This window comes from Pelophylax lessonae (genome assembly GCF_965119305.1).
Source record: "Pelophylax lessonae genome assembly, chromosome: 3".
In the NCBI taxonomy this organism is placed as follows: domain Eukaryota; kingdom Metazoa; phylum Chordata; class Amphibia; order Anura; family Ranidae; genus Pelophylax; species Pelophylax lessonae.
This window is the reverse complement of record NC_138770.1, coordinates 215,896,592-215,911,385: the sequence shown is the minus strand read 5'-3', so window position 1 is coordinate 215,911,385 and position 14,794 is coordinate 215,896,592. Positions and strand designations below refer to the sequence as shown.

Below are 14,794 nucleotides of genomic sequence, written 5' to 3'. Positions count from 1 at the left end.
CTTTAGGTCATGGCGTAACAATCTTGCCCATTCCGTTAATGTTTGTGCTTACTCCTAACTAGACAGAAAAAAACTGATTTGCTGTAGCAGAGAGAGAGAGGATATACCCTCTGGGACTGCCCCTAAGGTGTGGCCAGAACGTTTTCTTTCCTGTCTAGTCCTACTCCTGTAGAGGGCCGAGTTGATATTAATCAAGGAGGACTACGTCTGTCAATGAGCGACAGAGAAATGATGATATACCCTCTGGGGACTGCCCCAGGGGCGTAACCAAAAAGGTTTCCGCCTAGTCCTACTCCTGAAGAGAGAGCAGCATAAAGCCCAATAGTCTGAAGACATGGAGCTGTGTCCGCCAGTAAACGAAAGAGAAAAGCTGTTTTGCTGGAGTTAGAAGAGCGTACAGCAGAATAAACCCACATCGTTGTGGGCTCCTGGATTGGGGGAATATTGGCCTTGAGTATTTACTCTGTACTGTGTATTAAAAAAAATACAGTGGCATTCATGAATATCAGTTATTCCTAAAATAAATTAAAATACAATTCTGGATGTTTTAGGTTGCAGACTGCAGGCACAAAAAAAGTGTGGTGTGAACAGATATTTATTCTTAGTGCAGGTAAACCTGAAGTAATACTATACCTTATTTATTGAAAATATGTTCTACTTGCCAGCTCTGTGCAGGGATATTGCACAGAGTGGTGCCAAGCCTCCTCTTTTTTGGTTCTCCACTAGTGCGGTCTCCTCCTCCTTCCTGTGGATGACCCCTCAGCAAGCCATGAGCTAGAGGTACACGTGGGGGCACTCCCGAGTTGGGCTGTGTAAGTCCACAGACACACACAGCGTGGCTCGATCACTTTCCCCACTCACTCCTTTCAGGATCTGACTAACAGCAGCAGGAGCCTATGGCCCTTTTGCTGTCAAAGTTTAGGAACAGGGAGCAGTGGAGGGGGGGGGGGGGAGGCAGCACCACAAGTAGTTGGATGCTTTTTACCATAATAAAGGGAATGCATAAATTAAAAAAAAAAAAACATTTTAAAATTTATAACAACTTTAAAATGGGTGCATATTTCTACCGGAACTAACCTGCTCTGTAGTCATCTGCACAGCTGGAAGTAATGGAGCGCTGAGACGGGGCTGAGATCTTGGAGAAAAGAAACTTCCTTCAAAACCTTGTGAGCCTAAATCCAGAGACAAATTTATAAACAAAACCATTATGGTTAACTGCACAGTGTTTTGTAGTTTGAGTATGTTCTAGTCTTATGTTTTCAGGGTTTCGGGCAGTTTAGTTAGCTATAGACTTTACAACCAAATGGTTTGAGGAGCTACACACAAAATATTTATTCACTTAGGAGTGTAATAATTTTATCTACTCCAATCTGTCCACTACTGTCTACTCTTCTAACAGCTATGAGTATACATACACAAAATAATTGCATAGGAAAAAAAAAAAAACAGGGGGAGAGCCTGGTCACATGACCTGTCAAATCTGAAATGTATGCTTTCCTCTGGTAGCATAAAATTAAAAACTACTGTATTGGTTAGGCACAATGGGGGTTATTTAGCAAAATCTGGTGCAGCTCTGCATAGAAACCCGATTTCCAAGTTTTATTGTCAAAGCTTTACTAAACAAGTTAAAGTTAGAAGCTCACAATACAGGGCTGCACCAGATTCTGATATGTGGCTAAACTTCAAAAAAACTATTTACAACTGAAATCAGTTGAACTGGAATAATTTAAACACATTAAAAATGTGCCTTAAATGCAAAAGAAGGTAATATATAGAGAGAGAAATATGGAAACTTGAGGAGCAAGACAATGTACAGCAGTGTAACCTTTTATAAGCATGGGAAAAATACTTTCAAACTCTATAAACAAGCAGTTAGATGTAGGAGCCAGCAAGACCAGGGTAGTCATCTTTACCTTTCCATAACTTGGCGAGTCAATGATATAGATGTGCTCTGAATTAGTGACTTACAACATAGTAAAATAAGGATAACAATTACAGTGCTGCAGCATTAAAATGCAATATTACAGTCTAGACAGGTTGCTTCTAAGAATTCAGGGAAACAAAATATATCTGTTCAATATAGTAAAGTTTTTTCCAGACTCCTTACCTTTTAGTCCCCCCCCCCCCCCCCAAGATACACAGAATTATTAAATATCATCTGTGCTACCCAAATAACACTTTTACAGACTAGTAAAACTTAATTTCAGTAAGAATCACCTAAATATGTTATCACTAAAGAAAGGGGGGGGGGGGACATTTTTCAGCAATACAGAAGCATGAACACAGGTTCTACCCATTTTAAAGTACTTAGTATGAGAGTGAATCAGCAGCATGTATTATTTTCCCTATGAAAAAGTGCTAACATCATTTCACATGGGAGTCAAAGCCAACAGAATGTACTGCAACTCGGCATAACAGAAAATGCATGGAGGGAAATTGTCTATGCATGTTACATAGCCCTATAACAGGGCAGAGATTGTAATTTGCATCTGATCTGGGTTGCTAAAGTTAAAAGGTCTTATTACTAGATGTAGCTGGGAATAACAGCAACTGGAGAGTACAACCCTTTGCCTTTGTCTCACTAAATAAATTCACCTGGCAGCTCAATGCATACACAAAGAAATCCCCAGCAGACTTACCAGCTAGCAAACCACATTTTTAAACGTTGATTGTTAGACAGGGTCAAATTGTATTTTTCTGCAGGCTAGTTTTAGGTGTGCTCTGAATTTTTTTTTTGTTTGCGATGTGCAAAGCCCTTCCATGTGCACCTTACTGCAAAGGCTAGGTATAAACTGGGGTGGTTGCTATCTTTTTGCACAGTTTGTTAGCTCTATTTGGCCTGGGGACACACTGGATGCCCTCAGCTGCCACTGTGCTCTTGCTGGGCTTATATATTGTGTCCCTGTGCCTTTAAAGAGGAGTGGGCAAGTCAATGCCAAAACCTTTAGGCAAACCTGCCCCTCATTTATCCACTGCTATACATGCTGCAACTTTGAGACTTTCAAATATATAGTTAAGACTAGGGATTGACCGATATAGTTTTTTTATGGCCAATACTGATATTAATTTTCCGGCCACCCTTCAGGTCAATAGCCGATATTAGGTGCCGATATTCTGCACATTTAAGGTTTTTATGTTTACACTGTCCTTTTAATTTTTTTTTATTTTTTTATCACTTTTATTGCTGTCACAAGGAATGTAAACATCCCTTGTGACAGTATTAGGCAGTGACAGGTACTCTTTATGGAGGGATCTGGGATCTAAAAGACCCCTAACCCCTCCTCTGCATTTAAAAATGCCAAGTTTGGCGGTTTTGAATACTGTAATGTTTTTTTTTTTTTTTTTTTAAATCTGGCGCCTTTAAGGCTCCAGTAACTGGAAGTGATGTAATGACATTGCTTCTGGGTTACTACAGCGGAAACCCTATTAAGGCCAATTCCGGCTTTGTTCAGGTCTTCGACCAGCCGGCGTATGTTCCGGCTGGTCGCTCAGGCCTCCCGATGGAGCAGGAGACCCGGGCAGAGCACGTCCCCTCCCGCTGCTTGTAATAACAGCCGAGCAGCTGCTTAGCCACATCAGTTATTACAAGAAAGCTCACCATCGGCTCTAAAAAACGGTACCGGGGTGATGTCTGAACCTGCAGGCATCACTCCGGTACAACCATTTAAACCATAATTGGCAAGTTTGTGGCCTATACATAAAAAAAGTGAATATTGGCTCCAATAATCAGCCCCTCCGATAATTGGTTGATCCCTAGTTAAGACCACAGTATACCGAGGAGCCTTGGCAAAGCTCATATATTTGCAAATCTGTGCAACTAAACCCTCTGCTTTTAAGGTAAATTGTTAGACAGGGTCTATCTGGTTTTTGCACAGGCTAGCTGGTAAGTGTGCTGGGAATTTTGTTATATGTGATGTGCAAAGCCCTTCCATTTGCACTTTACTGCAAAGGCTAGTTATAATTTGGGTGGTTGTCATCTTTTTGCTCAGCGCATTTGTGCTTCCTAGTTATAAGAACTTAGCTACAGTATGCTGAGCAGGAGTAGCAACTATAATACATGAACACTATTGGGTATGTGGGGATAGACACATTTCAGAATAGTCCCTAAAGGGGTCTGTTCCAAATGTCACTTAGTTTATATCACTCTCTTCTAACATAAGTGGAAATAAATTACAATTTATTCTCTTTCCACCTCACCTACACACACACGTACCTTAATGTGTCTACATAAAAAAAAAAAAATGTTAAAAAACAGGGTACACCAAGATGCAGCATTATTCCTACTTCGGCTAAGTCAGAGTTTAACAGCCCTTCAAAAGATTAGAACCAGAGGATTCCACATATGCAGTGTGGTGACTCTCTAGACTATAATAAAGTCTGTAGGTCTGTATTTTCCTGATAAACTTCAATCTTCCAAAACACAATTGGAGCCTTTGGCTAAGCTGAAGGAGAATGCTGAGTTCTGGTCTGTTGCTAGTTTTATTTATGAATACAAAAGGTAAGGTAAAAAGGGGCAATGGGGAGATGGATCTGGTAGTTTCTGTTCCACTTTAGCAGAAAGCCAATTAAAAGGATTTCATAGTACTTACTTTGTGGCAACGGTCCAAGTTTGAAACCATATTTCTTCATATGAGCCATAACAACTGTCTTGTTTTCTTCTCTTCCCCAAAAACTCAGGTTCACTGGCATAGTAAAGGCATTATTCGCCCCATATGGCACTGTACTAAAATACAATTTAAAGAAGTTAGATGTAGATCATTTCACTAATACCAAGTTCAAAACTACTGTCTCTAGGCAATATTGTCTTGCAAAAAAAAAAAAAAAATATTTTATTTACGTTAAGCACAAAAATCCCATTTTCTTTCTCATTCATTAAGGGGTACAGGAATTTAGAGACTGTTGGGACATCAAAAAGTGGACAAGGCTGGATTGTGAAGTTGTGCCTAAGACAGAATTATTTCTCTCTCTCTTGTCATGGCAAGGACTTCTAGTTCCTCCCATATGGCTGATGTACACCACTGCTGTGGCAATGTCTGGCCAAATCCTGATCGAATGACCCTCCTGTGTTGGGGTGTCTAGCATTGCAAGAACATCCACATTTCCCCAAGCTCAGGAATATAGATAGGGAGAGGAGCTTTCTCCAACTTCCTGGCCTCATGCACCGACAGACTCCTCCCCAGCCCAACATGCTGGCATCTGCCATAGGGATCTTCCAAGAAATCAGAAGGAACTACTTTCTCAACTTCAGAGCTGTAATTCTGAGCCACTAGGCCAGGGACAACTTGGTCTTTAGTGTCCAAAGACTGAACCAACTTATGCGAAGATGAAAGGCTTTTCAGTTGTAAGGGCCTGGAGTAGAACTGAACAAACGTGACAGTGTCGCAGGAGACTACCATCCTCAGTCCCGGAACCCAAGCAGAACAGAAATTTGGATAAACTCTGGACTGAAGAGTCTGGAAGCAAAGTTTAAAGTTTCTTTTGGCTTGAGCTGTGTCTTGGATAAGCGATGAGTCAGTTCCAGCACGGACTTTTAAAGGTCATGATTCAGTTGATCCTTTGCGAGGTCTGTACTTTCCTGACCACATTGTCGGCTGGAACATGTGTAGACTGTTCCCTCAACAAGAGATCTTCCTGATAACCCACAATAGAAATGCCTTAAAAGCATAGCAATTTGAGCACAGGGGCCAGTATCATGGTGAGCACTTGAGGTACCGTAGATATGCTGAATGGCAGGTCCAAAAAATTGAAACTGTTGAGTGGCCACAGCAAAGCCAAGAAATTGCTGATCTGCTGGAAAAATAGGAACAAGCAGATAAACATCTTTGATGTCCACAGAGGCCAGAAAGTTTCCCTGGTGAAGAGAAGTGATAATAGACCTGGTTGATGCCATTAGCCTGAATGAAAACATTTAGGTAGGGCCTTGAGATCCAAGATGGGTGCATCTTTATGTTTTGGAACAGTGAAATAGTTGGAGAAGAACTTTGAACCATTCTGCCATGGGTACTGGGGCCCTTCTCTAGGAGGGCGGCAAGAGCGGCATGGAGAACTGCAGGGAAACAAGCAGGTTTGAAAACATGAATCAAGGAGGGGGGGGGGGTTTAGAGTGAAATTCTGGCTTGTAACCCTTGAAATTTACTTCCCAAACCCAGGCATTTTATATGCTGGCAGCCCAGATGTCCGCAAAGGCTAATAAACATTCCTCCACTTTGGAAAGCTGGGGCACCCCTTTATCATTACTATTATTATACAGGATTTATACAGCACTAACAGTTTGTATAGCGCTTTACAAAATAAAGGGAGACAGTACAGCTACAATAGAATTAAATGCACAATGGTCATGCTCATGGGAGCTTACAATTTCATTGGAGAGGCAAATGATACAAAAAGGTAATAACTGAGGGGAATGATTTCTCAAAGAATTTAAAATACCAGTTATGTGATGTTGGGATAGGCTTTCCTAAAAAGATGAGTTTTAATGGAACGCTTGAAAGTGGACAGAGTAGAAGATAGTAGATGAGCACCACACCGACCTCTACAGCAATTGCAATTTACCTGTCTGGTAGATGTCTGTTCTGGTGTAAATTCACTCCAAAATCTTTTAACATATACATCATTTTTTTCAACACAAGCCCTAGGCATATACTCACCCCTCCAGCTTTACCTTCTTCCTGTCCATGATCGGGGCCAAAGCTGCAGCCAGTTCTTTCTTTATGTGACCAACTTGTTCTCCATTAACATTGTTCACTTTAACTGCATTTGTGTCATATTGGTTGTGGGGTTCACGCTGAAGAGCAACCATCTCGTTATTGTTAACCTGAAAACAACAATAGGTTTGTCTTTCTTTTAGTATACTGTAAAATCTATACATTTCGAAAACTATGTATATTTTTTTTCCTGCAGCATATAAATTCTGTCCTAACCACTTCAGCCCCGGAAAAGATTTTACCCCCTTCCTGACAAGGCCTATTTTGCGATTCGGCACTGCGCGGCCGTGCGACGCTGTACCCAAACAATATTTACATCCTTTTTTGCCACAAATGGAGCTTTCTTTTGGTGGTATTTTATCACCTGTGCGATTTTTAATTTTTGCGCTATAAACAAAAAAAGAGCTACAATTTTGAAAAAAAAAACTATTTTTCACATTCTGCTATATAACATTCCCCAAAAAAATATTTAAAAATCAAAATTTTTTAACATTTTAGGCCAATTTGTTTTCTGTAAAAAAAAAAAAAAAAAAAAAAGAAATCGCAAAAAGCGTATTTTGATTGGTTTGCGCAAAAGTTATCACGTTTACTAACTACGAGAAATATGTCATTTTTATTGTTTTTCTTTTACTAGTAATGGTGGCGATCTGCGTTTTTTTGCAGGACTGCGACATTGCGGCGGACAGATCGGACCCCTAACTGACATTTTTGATACTTTTGGGGGGACCAGTGACATTACTACAGTAATCAGTGCTATACATATGAATTGTTACTGTAATAATGACACTGGCAGGGAAGGTGTTAACCCCACGGGTGATCAATGGGTTAAATGTATGGCTCATGCTTACTGACGTGTGTGGGGGGGGGGTTCTGTGATACAGACAGATCGCAGGTTCAGCTATGCTGAATCCTGTGATCTCCTCCTGTCTGTCACTGAGAAGATCCGCCTGCTTTGTTTACATAAGCAGGCGTGTCTTCTCACAGATTCCCAGACGATTGGGGAAGGGAGGCGGCAATTGCCGCCTCTTCTCCTCCTATAGCACAGGTGTCAAACACAAGGCCCGCGGGCCGAATCCGGCCCTCCAGGCCATTTTATGTGGCCCTCGCACCTCTCCTGTAGCTGCAGGAGAGCTCCAGTCCTCCTCCAGACCTTATACAAACTGCTTTCCAGCAATGCCTCCAGCTTCTTCCCAGCAGCACCACAAGGTAAGGGAGGTGCACTGTGATGTAAGGGAGGGTGGGGGACTCAACTTCTGATGGTGGGGAGGCTCTTGACGTCTTATGTAAGGGTAGGGGATGCTCTTGACATCTAGTCTTACAGATACAACCGGCCCTTTTGAGTGCAATCATAATGCTGATGCGGCCCACGATTAAATTGAGTTTGACACCCCTGTCCTATAGATATATGGCCCCTGTCAAAGTCATTCACATCGTTACGCTTGACCATTTTTTTTATTGCTTTCAACACATCAACTTCCCAGACAACATGTTCCACTTATTGCATAATACATCCCACCCACTTTTAGATGTCGTTGTCACTAGCTAATCAAGGTTATTCACATTGCCTGTCAGTGGTCATAATGTTATGGCTGATCTGTGTATATACATTAAAGGCAGGCAGGGACTCACTGAAATGTTTGCATAATTCTGGCATTTTACACCATTTCTCCACTGGAAGGGGCTGTGAGTGCCTATCTTACCTTTACAAACACACACACACACACACACGCTTATAGTACTTCACACATGACAAAGGACTCCCAGATCACAATAGATAAGCTAAATAGATTGCACAGAAAATGCAGTTTACAATGATGCTGTGGTTTGTCTGACTGAAAACGAATACCGAACCATCAGATTTGAGGCTCAGCACAGTTTAAAATATAAAAATACATTTTATTTTTAATACTCCGCTTGAATAGGAGACTACATATTAACATCCAATATTGCATATTTAGCTGAATATGTAAACATTTTATTTGTTTAGGCCTGACCATATGTTAGTAAATGTGGTGTGAACTGCTCAGACTGTTTTGGGTTGTATTTGAAAAGCACTCAACACATTAAGTAAGGACAGTTGAGAGCCCCAAAACGAGGGAGACTATAACATAGTAAATAATGGGCGTTGACACAAGTCAATTATGTTTTAGTACATGGTACCACTTACTGCAGCACACATAGCTTGAAGCGTGTAAACATGAAGATAAGAATGCACCAACCCAAGCAGGCTGGACATAACAAATAACGCTGTAGAAAAAAAAAAAATGCATTTACAGTGCTTTGAAAAAGTATTCATACCCCTTTACATTTTACACATTTTGACATGTTACAAGCAAACGTAAATGTATTTCACTGGGATTTTATGTGATGGACCAACACAAAGTGGCACATAATTTGGAAATTTTTTTTACAAATAAATAACTGAAAAGTGTGGCGTGCAATTGTATTAAGCTCCCTTTACTTTCAAACCCCGAACTAAAATCTAGTGGAAACCAATTGCCTTCAGAAGTTACCTATTTGTTAGTAAATAGAGTCCACTTGTGTGTAATTTAATCTCATTATAAACACAGCTGTTCTGTGAAGGCCTCAGAGGTTTGTTAAAGAACCTTAGTGAACAAACAGCATCATGAAGGCCAAGGAACACACCAGACAGGTCAGAGGTAAAGTTGTGGAGAAGTTAAAAGCAGGGTTAGGTTACAAAACAATATCCCAAGCTTTCAATATCTTACGGAGCACTGTACAATCCACCCAAAAATAAAAGAGTATGGCACAACTGCAAACCTACCAAGACATGGCCGTCCACCTAAACTTGCAGGCCAGACAAGGAGAGCATTAATCAGAGAAGCAGCCAAGAGGCCCATGGTAACTCTGGAGCTCAGGTAGGAGATTCTGTCCACAGGACAACAATTAGTCATGCACTCCACAAATCTGGCTTTTATGGAAGAGTGGCAAGAAGAAAGCCAAAGTCAAAGATGTCTCCAACTTACAAGCTGACCTCAATGCACTGTTTCATTAGTCAACTATGTGGCAAATGAGGTTTAATGTTGATAAATGTAGAGTTATGCACTTGGGGACTAAGAATATGCATGCATCATACTTACTAGGGCAAGTAAAACTGGGGGAATCCATAGCGGAGAAGGATCCAGGTGTTCTGATAGATCCTAAGCTTAATAATAACATGCAATGCCAAGCTGCGGTTTCCAAAGCAAGCAAAGTCCTTTCTTGTATTAACAGAGGTATGGACTTCAGAGAGAGAGATATAATTTTGCCCCAGTACAAATCATTAGTAAGACCTCATCTGGAATATGCAGTTCAGTTTTGGGCACCAGTTCTTAAAAGGATATCGGGGAACTGGAGAAAGTGCAGAGAAGGGCAACCAAACTCATAAGAGGCATGGAGGAGCTCAGCTATGAGAAAAGATTAGAGGAACTGAATTTATTCTCTCTTGAGAAGAGGAGATTAAGGGGGGATATTGTAACGCTCCTGCGTTTCTTATATGGTGTGGATTTTCAGCTGCAGAAATAGTTCCACGTCAGTAGTCATGTAAGAGATATGCTGAGATACCATTCCCAACCTCAATGACTCATCATGTGTGGAAGGTCTTATTTCAGCCAGTAAATACACACAATTAGCAAGCTGGTTCCTAGAGTGACTTTATATATGTGGTAACACAATGATGAAGGTTGAGGGATAGGTTGAGTGGAGGTGGTAGGTGATAGACACTTGAAGGTGAGACAGTAGCAGATGGATGCAGGAAGGTTTAGCAATGTTGTATGATAGCAGATGATAGAATAGCAGGTGGACATACAAAAGAGATCAACCCAGTGCAGAAAAGTAGCAGTAGTCTCAAGAGCTAGCAATCTAGTTTATGCAGATGTGATAAACAGTCTTTACTATGCAGAGCTAGATAGTGTAAGCTTAGTATAAGTTTATAGAGAATTCCCCTGCGGGGTACTTAGCACTATTAGCGATACAGCCGAAGGGTGGTTCAGGAGAGGCGGATGATCCAGTAGCGGGATACAGGGATCAGCGCAGCGAGGTTCCATCAGCGAAGTAAGCTTGCAAGCATGGAAGCTTCAAGCAAGGTTAGCATCCAGGTAAGGGTGTTTGAACGAACACATGTGAGTGAGAACCGGCGCTTTAAATAGCCATCTAGTCCGGCGCTGGGTGATGACAGCTCCAGTCTTAAAGGTGTATGCGCACCTTTCCAAAAGTAAATGGTGGGGCGCATACACTTTGTGGAAAGTGTAATTTAGGGTACCAAAGGTACCGGAACATTACAGATATGATCAACATGTATAAATACATAAGGGGTCCATATAGTGAACTTGGTGTTGAGTTATTCACTTTAAGGTCAACACAGAGGACAAGGGGGCACTCTTTACGTCTAGAGGAAAACAGATTTCGTCTCCAAATACAGAAAGGTTTCTTCACCGTAAGAGCTGTGAAAATGTGGAATAGACTCCCTCCAGAGGTGGTTCTGGCTAGCTCACTAGTTTGCTTTTAAAAAAAGGCCTGGATTCTTTCCTGGGTGTACATAATATAAATGGGCACTAATGTGGCAAGTGGAGAACCACAAAAAAAATATACAATATAAGCAAAATAGTGTCCAAAATACTGAATAAAGTCCCAAAACAGAAATGCAAATGAAAATGAATCCGCATGCAAGGTGTTGAGGAGAACAATCCTTTTCAGTGACACCCAGGGAAAAGTGGAGGATGGGGACACCTCTGTGCACAAGTATCACAAGCAGCTTACCAGAACTCCTTGGCTACTCAATTTAATGAGACAGCCTCTCCCAGCAAGATGTTATACCAATGTCACCAGCGGTTGTCAAGCTCCAATGCTTCATAATCACTCCATCATATAAGCATGAGTATATAAAATGAATAAAAGCCCATAGCGTAATTCCGTAACATATAAAATCCAATTTATTAAAAGAATACTACTCACAGTGAGAAGGTAAAAAACAGGTACATAGAACAGTGCGGCGTCCCGCAATTGTCCAAAACAGCATCAAGCAATGTAAAGCAGCCGGCTCCGTAAGGGGGCGTGTGGACTTTGCATCTGGAGTCGCCAACGTTTCGTCATCAAAAGACTTCGTCATTGGAGCTTGACAACCGCTGGTGACATTGGTATAACATCTTGCTGGGAGAGGCTGTCTCATTAAATTGAGTAGCCAAGGAGTTCTGGTAAGCTGCTTGTGATACTTGTGCACAGAGGTGTCCCCATCCTCCACTTTTCCCTGGGTGTCACTGAAAAGGATTGTTCTCCTCAACACCTTGCATGCGGATTCATTTTCATTTGCATTTCTGTTTTGGGACTTTATTCAGTATTTTGGACACTATTTTGCTTATATTGTATATTTTTTTTGTGGTTCTCCACTTGCCACATTATTATTCAAATTACTTTAGCGCTGCACTTTTTGTAAAGATTTTGGTTATTGATCACTGTTAGTTGATTTTGGTGCTAGCTGCTCACATAATTCATATCGAATACACTGTCATTTATTTAACTTAGCGCAGGAATTTTTTTCTCTCCCTTTAAAATGGGCACTAATATTTGTAGGTAAAGGTGATCCAGGGAATATCCGATTGCCTCTCGGGGGATCAGGAAGGAATTTTTTCCCCTGCTGTAGCAAATTGGATCATGCTTTGCTGGGGGGGTTTTCGCCTTCCTCTGGATGAACTTGCGGGTATAGGATTGTGTATATGGGATTGTCTGGTTGGGTTTTCTTTAATGTTTTTGTTTTTTATTGGTTGAGCCAGATGGACTTGTGTCTTTTTTCAACCTGACTAACTATGTAAAGAAAGCCATAGGATTTTTCCGTTTGCAGTTTGCGAGAAGCCATGTGAGGACAAAGCAAACATGTGGAAGAAGGAACTCTGGTCAGATTTTTTGGCCTAAAAGTAAAATGCTATGTGTATTGGAAAACGAACACTGAACATCTCCCTGAACACACCATCCCCACCGTGAAACATGGTGGTGGCACCATCATGTTGCGGGGATGCTTTCCTTCAGTAGGGATAGGGAAGCTGGTTCAGAGTTGATGGGAAAATGGATGGAGTCAAATACAGGGCAATCTTAGAAGAAAAACCTGTTAGGGTCTGCAAAAAAACTTGAGACTGGAGTGGAGGTTCACCTTCCAGCAGGACAACAACCCTAAATATACAGCCAGAGCTACAATGGAATGGTTTAGATCAAAGTATATTCATGTGTTAGAACGGCCCAGTCAAAGTCCAGACCCAAATCCAATTGAGAATCTGTGGCAAAACTTGAAATTTGCTGTTTACAGATGCTCTCCATCCAATCTGACAGAGCTTGAGTTATTTTGCAAAGAAGAATGGGCAAAAACATCACTCTCTAGATGTGCAAAGCTGGTAGATACATACCCAAAAAGACTTGCAGCTGTAATTGCAGCGAAAGATGGTTCTACAAAGTATTGACTCAGGGGGGCTGAATACAAATGCATGCCACACTTTTCAGATATTCTTTTGTAAAACGATTGATCATTTTCCTTCCATTTCACAATTAAATGCCACTTTGGGTTGGTCTAACACATAAAATCAAAATAAAATACATTTACGTTTTTGGATGTAACATGACAAAATGTGGAAAATTTCAAGGAGGTATGATTACTTTTGCAAGGCACGGTATTCCTCATTTCTGGCAGCAAATTCATCTGCATAAAACTAGAAAGAACAAGGGGTGTGGCGCTGCCAACAGGGTTGATAAATTGGTAGTGTATAAAAAATTTCAAAGACAAATAAAAGGATAAAAATAAATAATAAAATAAACCACTGGTAGTGCAACCCTACCAAGGTGGTAGTTAAATTGATAGTGTATAAAAAATGTCAAAGACACATAAAGAGTAAAAATAAATGGTAAAGTAAACCAATGGTAGTGCAAGAGAGCAGATCAGATGCAAAACAGCGTGATAAAATGTGAGTGGTTGGTGTTTAAGGAGTGCAAACCCTCCTGGTAATAATCAATAGTAGTGATTACTTAAATAGGTCTAAGGCCCCTTTCACACATGCTGTCCGTTTGTCCGTTTTTCATCCATCCGTTGACGGATGAAAAACGGACATGTAAAAACGGATGACAACGGATGATCATCCGTTAACATCCGTTTTCATCCGCTTCCGTCAATGTCTGTTTTTTTGAACAGATGGATGAATGCCCTATTTTTCATCCGTCAAAACAATGGATCGGACCAAAAAACGGATGACAACGGATGAAAAACGGATAACAACGGACGAAAACGGATGACAACGGATGAAAACTGATGACAACGGATGACAATGGATGACAACGGATGAAAAACAGATAACAACTGACGAAAAACGGATAACCACTGACGAAAAACGGATGAAAAACGGATAACACCTGACGAAAAACAGATGACAACTGACGAAAAACAGATGACAACTGACGAAAAACAGATGACAACTGACGAAAAACGGATGAAAAACGGATGGAAAAATGGATGAAAAACGGATGGAAAAACGGATGAAAAACTGATACATTTGACGTGACTGAACTGATGAACGGACGATGAACTGACGGATGAATAATGAAACCATAAATATACAAATCCAAAAAGGTGAATAAATATCAGGTGACTACTATATAATCTTCAATATAAAAAGATAAATAAAGTGGCATAGTGTATAAAAAGTGTGCAAAAAATATATGGTACTCACATAATGAACAGTATAAAATCGCTATCAGGAAGTAGCTGGAACGCAATAACGAAGTAGCTGGAATGCAATGCGTTCCTCCTGGAGCCGGAAATGGTGTGACGGATACATACGCATTTCGTCATTGACGTCCTCAGCAGCGGCTGCTGAGGATGTTTATGACGAAATGCGTACGGCGCCCTCACATCAGTTCCGGTCTCGGCTCCAGAAGGAGCGCATTGCGTTCCAGCTACTTTCTGATTGCGATTTTATACTGTTCATTATGTGCGTACCATATATTTTTTAAACACTTTTTATACACACTGCCACTTTATCTTTTTATATTGAAGATTATATAGTGGTCACCTGATATTTATTCACCTTTTTGGATTTGTATATTTATGGTTTCAT

The 14,794-nt window shown here is 40.8% G+C and overlaps 1 protein-coding gene across 1 annotated transcript in view; it reads right to left on the bottom strand.

Moving 5' to 3' along the window:
* HLTF (helicase like transcription factor) overlaps positions 1-14,794 on the bottom strand; it is a 173,926-nt gene that overhangs the window by 146,688 nt on the left and 12,444 nt on the right. Inside the window, exons 3-5 of the mRNA XM_082251177.1 lie at positions 6,648-6,814; positions 4,590-4,723; positions 1,078-1,172 (exon numbers count right to left, since the gene is read on the bottom strand). Of these exons, the coding sequence (XP_082107303.1) occupies positions 1,078-1,172; positions 4,590-4,723; positions 6,648-6,814 (396 nt within the window). The remainder of the gene's footprint in view (positions 1-1,077; positions 1,173-4,589; positions 4,724-6,647; positions 6,815-14,794) is intronic.